At 49.6% G+C, this 9933-nt stretch overlaps 1 protein-coding gene across 1 annotated transcript; it reads right to left on the reverse strand.

The window, feature by feature from the left end:
- Positions 1-1252: 1252 nt before the first annotated feature.
- LOC144735904 (uncharacterized) lies at positions 1253-9824 on the reverse strand. Its single transcript, XM_078618486.1, has 5 exons — positions 8850-9824; positions 5724-6092; positions 4318-4371; positions 3143-3258; positions 1253-2833 (listed from the first exon to the last, which is right to left on the reverse strand). Exons 1-5 carry the CDS (start codon positions 9133-9135, stop codon positions 2684-2686), a joined length of 975 nt encoding a protein of 324 aa, XP_078474612.1. The 5' UTR covers positions 9136-9824; the 3' UTR covers positions 1253-2683.
- Between the last annotated feature and the right edge of the window lie 109 nt (positions 9825-9933).

Here is a 9933-nt window from a genome sequence, read left to right on the forward strand (position 1 = left end):
TGTATGCACAGGATGGCATTCTTACCTGCTCCCAAGCCTCGAGCAAATCTGAAAATTATTAGGAAAACCCATCATAACACAATAGTCCCCAATCACAATACTGTACTCTCTTTTTTCGGTAAAGTCATGTAGGTAAAACATTTAAGTAAATTAAATCACGACGTTTCGGAGGCAACACAAGCTTCCGTCTTCAGGTGGAACCGTCACAGCTAAATTACTGTAATTTTGTGTTGCCTCCGAAACGTCGTGATTGAATTTATTTAAATTGTTTTACCTACGTGACTTTACCGAAAAAAACAAAGTATGAATCCTTGCAGTCACGAAAACTTCTAATCTAGAATTAACACAATACTGTACTATGCTGCGTACAATTTGCGTGTCTCCCCTACTGTTTCAATCTATCTATACCAATCTATCTATAAATAGATCACCACGTGCACATCATTATAATAAAATAATGAACAGGACATATTGTCAGTCTACTGTAAGTGCCGCATTAAGCTAGTAAATATTAAACCAAATTTTTTACTTGCATAATAAAGTAATTGTTTTTTTTCATTTGCTATACAGCCAGATAATACGACAAATCGTTAACCTTAAACACCAAAGTCGTTCATAAAAGTTGAAGGCGGTATAGTACTATAGTAATAGAGCAAGTGCAGAATCACTGAACCGGAATTGATAGCTTGAAACCATTTAGCAAGTTAAAATTTTGTATTTTAATATTAATGTGTTTTTTATTTAGGGCCCCTTTATAACATATGTTACAGGCCCTGCACTAGATTTATCCGGCACTAGTTGGCGATTTGTTATTAGCACAATTAGTAACAAATTGTGTGTAGCTGTCGCCTGATGAAGCTGGTTGTAATTTCTGGCGAAACGTCGTACTCAGATTGTAAATGTTGTGGCTTGGCTCTCCAACACACAACCGGTGTTGCTGTACTAGTAACACATTGGCACGTTCTGTTTACGTGACAAACGTTACTAGTTGGCTGTGTCGGGTGGTGGCGGGTTTAACGACACATTTATATATTTACGCGATCTAACCCAAAGAAACCTGTATTATGAACAATAGATTTATTTACAATCAGCAGAGAGAGAGAGAGAGAAAAAGGTCGTTTACACGAAACGTATCTTTGACGAAAGGAGCCCACGTACGCAATCACATCACGGAGCAGCATTGGTGGATGTTCTCCCCGCGGGAGTTTTTGGATTAATGGCAAAACAAATTGACAGTTCGGATGATCGAGGGTGGTTTTGATCCAGAGATCGTGATTTATTATTATTCATTCAAAAGTGGATAAATTAAAGAAAACAACAATTATTTTGAAACCCTCAACAGTCAATACATGGATAACCTTGTATAATGTCTATTGCTTCATTACACTTGTAATTGTATGTCATGACACTAATCGAGTCTAAAGAGTATTTTTCGCAGCAGTGGGCGATGTCGTTGCTGCTGCTGCTTCGTGTCATCCCAGTCGAGTAACTTGCAGTGCGATTTCATTTTTGCATTTGGGACGTCTAGACCGATGCTCAGTTGTTCCATTTCCCGAGGAAGTTTCCTTTACAGCACGTGGTGTCGAAACGTCGGACATCGTGCAGAATAACGCGCGGTACGATCCGAAAGCGCATCGGAGAGCTATAAGAACAGAACCATGTAAACCCACGGTGATGTATTTTTCATTTTTAATGCAGAATTTCATTTTTCTATATCCTTTCACCCCTCCAACCCCCCCCCCCCCCCCATCTCTACTCCCCTCTGCCCCAGATCACTCTTGAGAAATAACTTTTAACTCAATGGGTCCTACCCCTGGTGAACAAAAAATGTTACAAAACCAGCAACATCCATCAGCCCCCGGCTCCAATTAAGTCTCGCGGCTAAAGGTCACCACGACCATCACGGCCATTAATTTAATTTGTGAATGGGAGGCAAGAGGAATGATATGATCCATGATGACCTCTGCGGTTTAATGCTTCATTATTCCAGGGTTTTTGCGGATTATTGGCGTTGCGGATTAACTGCGCTTGCGACGACCGGGCGGCAGTAAGAAATGGGGCATTCCACGCTCGTCATCCGCAACATTTTATTTAAAATTTCGCACGCCGCTCCCATCATTATATTTATGTATAATAAACTTTTGTTTAATGTCATGCGACCAACGCGCTGCGGGGCGAAGTGTGAATTAACGTGCCAGCTGGAGTGACCTCGCAAAAGTAACAACAACAATGCAAGTCATAATACGTTCGTTTTATAGAGCGTCGTCATCGTCATTTCCAGTGGTGTTTTTAGCCTCTTCTTTTCACGTTGCTTCGAAAATATTTTTTCACAATCTAAGACCCCCAATGTAAGTTAACATTACGCCTCGAGCTAAGGCGCTCTGTAATATAGAAAGTAAGAATCGTGCCAAACGTGGCGAGCGGTAACGCGAACGGGCGAGCGAGCGAGCGATGTCTGCAGGAAGAGGTCATTCGTCGCTGGGTTTCAATTCCGTGGGAGCAGCCGCATGGCGATTTGGGAGGTCACGTGCACAGCCGTCCCAAATCAGGGCAACCGCCCCGGGCCCCGTGCTTTGGAGGGTCGGGGGGGGGTGCACGTGCTTTGACGTCACGGTGTCTGATATATTACAGTGGGGGGCACCATGCGTGGGCCCCGCACCCCACCGCTATGGAATGGCCCTGGTCACGTGGCCTTGGTTTGGCTCACTGCTGTCTCAGGGCTCATGCGGGCCACGTCCCACTCTATTTCCTCGTAAATTCCCCGGTCGTAATTCATCGCGGACGGAGCCCGACCGCCGATTGCTGGCGCAGTCGCTGACCCGACCTTGCCGCCCTGGGTACAAAAAAAGACAAACAAACGACAAAAAAATAAAACGCGCGTGTCCACGTCCCGCGCGAGTTTTTGAATGCCCCTGTGTTTTTGAATGCCCCTGTGCGCTCGCTCGGGTTTTGGGTAGAGATGAGATGAAGGTAAAGGTGAGGGAGCAGCCCCCTGCAATTGCTCGGTCGTGCCACCGCTGGCAGAAGCCGTGTTCCGCTGGAGGGTACTTCAGAGCAAGGACGTAATTATAATATAAATTGGGGGGGGGCACATCCTGCACCGCGCCCGGCGCGCGCCCACCGCAGCCGTACCCTGGCTCACCTTCGCCGCATTCCTCCGATTCACTCTGCAGCGCCAGACGACGAGCGCCACCGTCAAGCCCACGAACATGGCGGCCGGCACCAGCAGCACCAGCACACACCAGCTGCCCGACTGCCCTGAGAACGAGCACCGACAATTAACTCAAGGTCAGGAAGATGCCGTCGATCGGCATGGCCACGGCCGTTGATGCCACCGCCGCCACGCCGAGCCAATCCCCTCGACCCTCCGCCAGATCCCGCAGCGGCTGCTGCTGCTTCTCACTTGACCTCCAGGTTCTGACCGAAACAGTGGACCACCATCTGCTCTAGAGAGCCACAGACTCACACAGAGACCCAGAGGCTCACACGGTGAACCATGGACACACACAGACCCACAGACTCACACAGAGACCCAGAGGCTCACACGGTGACCCATGAACACACACAGACCCACAGACTCCCACAGAGACCCAGAGGCTCACACGGTGACCCATGGACACACACAGACCCACAGACTCACACAGAGACCCAGAGGCTCACACGGTGACCCATGGACACACACAGACCCACAGACTCACACAGAGACCCAGAGGCTCACACGGTGACCCATGGACACACACAGACCCACAGACTCACACAGAGACCCAGAGGCTCACATGGTGACCCATGGACACACACAGACCCACAGACTCACACAGAGACCCAGAGGCTCACACGGTGACCCATGGACACACACAGACCCACAGACTCACACAGAGACCCAGAGGCTCACACAGTGACCCATGGACACACAAAGACCCGAAGGCTTATAGAGATATGCACAGACTCAGAGACCCACAGACTCACACTGTGACTCATACTCACAAAGACACCCACATGCTCACACGGTGACTCACAGACTCACACAGGGACCCACAGACCCACACAGAGACCGTTATATTCACACAGACTCAAAGCAGAAAGCCATAGATCTGCCCCCTTACAGCTCTTAGACTCACAGACTGATACAGATTCTCGTTCAAGATACGGGTCACGCTCCCCCCCTCCCACTAACACTTGCCAACATTGTAGGTCATGAACGTCATTTCACGCGGTGTTTTGTTCTCCCCCCCCCAATCTGCACGTGGTCGCCCCGCTGGGGAAGTGATGACCATGATGACGACGACGGGTCTGGGATAACGGGGCCACTCCGCTTACCGCCGTCGCCAGACGCAGCGATGCGTGTGGTCAACTCAGCCGTGGCATCCGTCGCTGCCAGAAGAAAAGAAAGAAACACGAACAGATTACCGCAATTCATAATGAAAGCGTTGTGGATTTACTCTCCAACACACCGGTGGGCTGAAGCAGTGACTAATTGTTGACGTGACAAACCTCACTGGCTGTGTCGGGTGGTGGAGGGTTACGACACATTTATACTCACGCGATCTAACCACAAAAGCCTTCGTTATGAATCATATTGGTCGCGAAAGCCTGCAACGTGTTAAGCAGACGACTGTGATGTCCACAGACGGAGCGGTGCTTCCTTACGCCGACCGCAGAAATCTCTTGCGAAAATTAACTCTCCCTCCACCCCCCCACCCAACCAAAAACAAGTCGCATGAATTTTAAATCTCTCCTTCCCGGAACGTGTGGGTCTATATGTTAGTCTATGGGTATCAACGTAGGTCTGTGCATCAATATGTAAGTTTACGGGTATCTGTGTGAATCTGTGTGAACCTGTGGGTATCTATGTGAGTCTGTGGGTCTTGGTGTGAGTCTGTGTGAGTGTGTGGGTCTCCGTGTGAGTTTACGTGTATGGGTGAATCTGTGGTCCCTATGTGAGTCTGTGTCTCTGGAAGTCTACGTGTCTGTGTGAGTCTGTGGATCTCTGTGTGAATCTGTGGGTCTCCATGTGAGTCTATGACTCAATATGTGAGTAAGTGGGTCACCAGGTGAGTCTGTGGGTCTCTGTGTGAGTCTGTGGGTCTCTGTGTGAATCTGTGGGTCTCTATGTGAGTCTATGACTCAATATATGAGTAAGTGGGTCACCATGTGAGTCTGTGGGTCTCTGTGTGAGTCTGTGGGTCTCCATGTGAGCATTGGGGGAGACGTGCCAGGTCACATGTTGCGTGGGCTCAGGCTTAGCCCTCGGCATTGGCGATGACGACACGAACATGTGGTGGAGTTTGCGTGTCTCTCTCTCTCCCCGTGGTCGTGTGGAATTTTTTTTCTCCGGGTCCTCCGGTTTATCCCTCCACATTTAGAAACGCGCATTGAGATTATTTAGATTATTTTGCGGCTATAAATGTCCAAATGTTGGGCCGCTTTGTTGAGCCATCGTCTGTGGCCAGGTCGCTTCTGAAAAATACATTAATGCCTCAGTGGGCTTTGCCTGGTCAGATGGGGATGGTTTAGTTGACCGATCTTGTACTTTAAACTACGATCGTGATTTTGTACTGTTGTTGTAAAGTTCTTACCCGTGCCCCGACTGGACATCAGTGTAAATAAATATTCTGTTTTTGCTCGTAGTGATCTCGTTGTTGATACAACAACAACACCCCCACTTTCGCCGACGGGAATATTTTATGCCCCTCGAGATCACCGCCCCGGCAACATCGACCCACCGAGCGCCTCCCCTTCATCCGGCGTGACGGCGAGCATCACGTTGCAAACGAAGACGCGCCGCTGTCTCCTCCGCGTCTCCTCGACTGAGCCGATCATTGTCTGGCACCGATAGTGACCCGCGTCCTGCAGCTTCAGCCGTTCCACGTGCAGCGAGACGTCGCCCTCGGCCAGCTGACCTCGGAGGGCCGAGCGGCCGTCCTCGCTGGTGAAGCCCCGCACGAAGTTGAGCACCAGCTGGGCGCCGTGGCTCCCCGAGTGGAACCACTTGGCCATCTCGATCGTCCCGTCGCGGGGCCACGGCGTGATGCGGCACGGCAGGACGGCGCGCGTGCCCGCCGCCGCGGTGACGTTAGTGGCTTCGCAGGAGCCTGTGCGGGGCAGGAGAGAGGAGGAGGAGGGGGGACACATTTATGCTTCTGTTATAAAAGGCCGACGTTCAGTTTGCCCGTCAGCTAAATTATAAGAGCCTTGCAGAAGGCCCGAATTTAAAAAAAGTTATGGAAAGTGGATCCCCCGCCCCCCTCCTCTGCAGCTAAATGTGGGGGTGGAAAGTTGATCCAACAATTGTCGACCCCCTCCCCCAAAAAAAGAAATCTATTTTGTAGGCATATATGGCTCCACACCCTACATACAATAGGGGCAGTAGTATTTACTACTGCCCCTATTGTATGTATCTACTATATGCCTACACACCTGTTCATATATCATGACAACACATTCCTGCGGAGGGAGCTGGTAGGAACGTTGGGTTGCACGATCAATGGCCAGGGTCAACGGCGGCGTGGTGTATTCCGCAAATATGCCCCACTGTGAGGGCGGGCACAAGCCGGCGTGAGTAGGTTAAACGTTGAGTTTTATAAGGGCACCACGGGGTGACCAGCCCCCCCCACCCAGCCCCACCCAGCCCCACCCCTCCCACCCCCCACCCAGCCCCTCCCCACCCAGCCCCACCCTCCCCGCCCAGCCCCTCCCTTCACGACGGACGGACACAATAATTCCCTGTGGGCTGGTGTAACCAAGAGGTTCCTACCACTATAAATGGGGTCACTATGACGGTTAGCGCCAGAACCGTGGGTCTTGGGCCTCTCTCGGGCACCAGAGTGGGCATGCCATGGAAGCAGCCCCCAGGGGACATAGTCCTGGTGACAGTGAGAGAGAGGTCGAGTGAGCACGTGACAGTCTGGGTGACCCCGAGAGGGCACGTGACCAGACGAGGTGGCAAGGGGGGCCCAAAAGGAGTCGAGAGGGACACGTGATGTAGGGGCCAGAGTCTTCGGGAAGGATCTGGAAGGGGGCGAGTCCCGAGCCCCGATCCGGGGCTGTTCTCTGGAATCAATCCTCGGTGCTACGTCTCTCCGATCTTCGGTCTTCGCTCGGCATCGTGGGTCAGTCAGGATGTGTTTGGGTGATTTGTTTACCTTTGTTGTACTTTGCACGACTTATATGTCTTTGTAACGGCTGTTGTCACGTTCTTACCCTGTTCCCCTAACTGGACATCTGCGACAAAGAGCTTTATAGCTCATCGGATTACTCCTGCAGTATAAATAAATATTTTCATTCTGAAAGAAAATAGATCCGGTGCAGCGTGTCACTTCCCACCCCTGAACATTTACGAGTGCCCTGCCAAAAATCTAATTTCTTATCCGAATGCAGGGTAGGGTAGGGCAGTGCCCACCCACCTCGGTATTTCCATTCTCTCGACAAAGCCACGCGCTATTTCCATTGATCATATTGTTACACGCTCGTTAAGTTATTCGAATAGCTCCCCCCCTCCCTCCAACGATTAAAATGATATACTGAATTATACATCGCAATTGTATTTACAACTACAACCACGCCCGCCTCCCCCCCACCGAAAGGCAAAATAAAAGTTAAAACACGCCTCACTGAAACCACGAGAAGAAAAATCACAGCCAATTCTGGGCAACACAATCCAATGCTACAATAGTTCATTGCCGTCTTGGAGTGGTTCTTCACCTTTCCTGCATGCAGCCTTTGCACACCATCGGTACTCGATCGTTAAACATGTTTGTTGCTGTAGAATGTTAATAGATAGGGTTTGATGAAACAAAGTAAGTTGGACTTACGCGCCCCGTGCTTAATTCGCGTTTCGATTATTTACCGACTGGCCACGTCTCGCTACCCACCCCCCCGTCCCCAGAAAGGGCATGCGTGCACCCCAGGTTAAGAACCACTGCTGTAGAGTAACACATCACATCGGTTACCCACCCCCCCACCAAAACACCGTCCCACCATCTGCTCTAGAGACCCACAGACTCACACGGTGACCCAACGGCTTATAAATGTATACACAAGTTCACAGAGAGACCCACGGACTCGCACAGAGAGCCAGATAATCACACGGCGACCCATAGACTCACACTGAGACCCACAGATTCACACAGATACATAGACTCACACAGACCCACCAAGATCATATTGAGGCCAAGCAGTATTGAATTAGGAAAGTAAAAAAAAGCAAAGCGCAGCCCTGCAATTGCCTATTTATGCCACTGCCGGTGGAAGGGGCCTATTCAGAGAGAACCTCTCGAGCATGTTTGGCCTACTCTTCCACACTGGCAAGACGTCTTGGAAGAGGTGGCATTACCCACAATTTTAACCCCATCCCATGCGCGCGACCCTGCCCGTCAACTCACTGCAAGTGCCACCCATTTACACCGCTGCTGGGTGGACTAGAGGCGGTTGGGGATGTGGATTTAAAAAAAAAACTTGCAACGTTTATTCGCTTCGGTGACACTAATTTAGCTTCATTCAAACTGCCGCGCCCCGGAGATCGAATCGAAGCCGGCGACCTCTGCATTGCAAATCCAGTGTGGCTGAACTTGGCACCTCGGCAGCGTCCCGCAAACTCTGAAAGGTTTAAAAGTCAACTCAATCTAGATTTGAAGTTTTCGTGACTGCAGGGATCCATATACTCTTTGGTTCTTTCGGTAAAGTCACGTGGGTATAAATGAAAATAAATTCAAAAAAACGACGTTTCGGGCGCAACACAAGCGTCCGTCATCAGGTGGGACAACCACAGCAAGAAACAATTGCTGAAGTGGGCAAAAGGGCTGCTGCATCAAGAGGCCATATAAGCGATTCAAGTGAATTGTCATCCATACCTGCGTGGAGAAAAGTGAGAAAAGTTGCCCCCGACAGTACGAGCGTGAGGCCGCATGCAAACATCTCGACAGGACGGACGCAGTCACTTGTGGCTCCCGCAAAGTACAGATTAAAATCCCAGCACCTCCGATCGGCACCATTGGCTACGTACAAGTGAAGTAAGGTCCACAGACGAGTGAAAATTGGCTTTGTGTAGGTTCCCGTTTCCCTGCCCAAAATCACAATGTGTGTGCAATAACAGAAGCGGGGGACAACGCCATGCCATCTCAGCTGATTCAATTCCATCGGTCACATCCTCAAATTCAGATTTAGCATCAAGTTCCTCTTCAATTCACAGAAGTTCAAAAACTAAATACGCGTTAGTACAGCATCGTCGCCTCCTAATCACTGTCCCATTGCTACTAACATGGTTAGTTTACTTGACCGTCACTCATTGATTCCTCCACCCTCATCCATACTGTTCAATCATCATGCCGTGCTTGATCGCATCATACTGTGGGTCACAGCAACGATATCACTTACCCACTTACAATCACACTCGCTCGCTCCATCACCACGCTCCCGGTCGTACAAGCTTCCTGCCTGTTTCTTCCCTCGCACTGCCTCCACTTTGGAAACATCTCCCATTGTCGTCTCTACTCAATTCGAGAGAGGCGTCAACGCCTACCTATTACAACTTCGATAATAGTGACGTTTGTCGCTTGGGGATTTGGCCCATTTTAGATGTTCGTAACTGTTGGGGAAATTTTTAAAGCTTTCGTGACTGCAGGGTTTCATATTCTTGGTTCTTTCGGTAAAGTCACGTAGAAGGGAAATAACAAAATTATACAAATATAAAATACAAACTCTCACGACGTTTCGACTGCAACACAAGCAATCATCATCACGTGTGAAATCCACAGAAAGAAAATTTTAAAAAAGTGGCGGTTTTTCCCAATGTCAGCACCATAGGTGCTTGCTGTGGATTTCACACTTGATGATGATTGCTTGTGTTGCAATCGAAACGTTGTGAGAATTTGTATTGTTTTATATTTATATTTTATTATTTCCCTTCTACGTGACTTTACCGAAAGAACCAAGAAT

The sequence above is a fragment of the Lampetra planeri genome, chromosome 57, assembly GCF_965212315.1.
Source record: "Lampetra planeri chromosome 57, kcLamPlan1.2.h2, whole genome shotgun sequence".
NCBI lineage: Eukaryota > Metazoa > Chordata > Hyperoartia > Petromyzontiformes > Petromyzontidae > Lampetra > Lampetra planeri.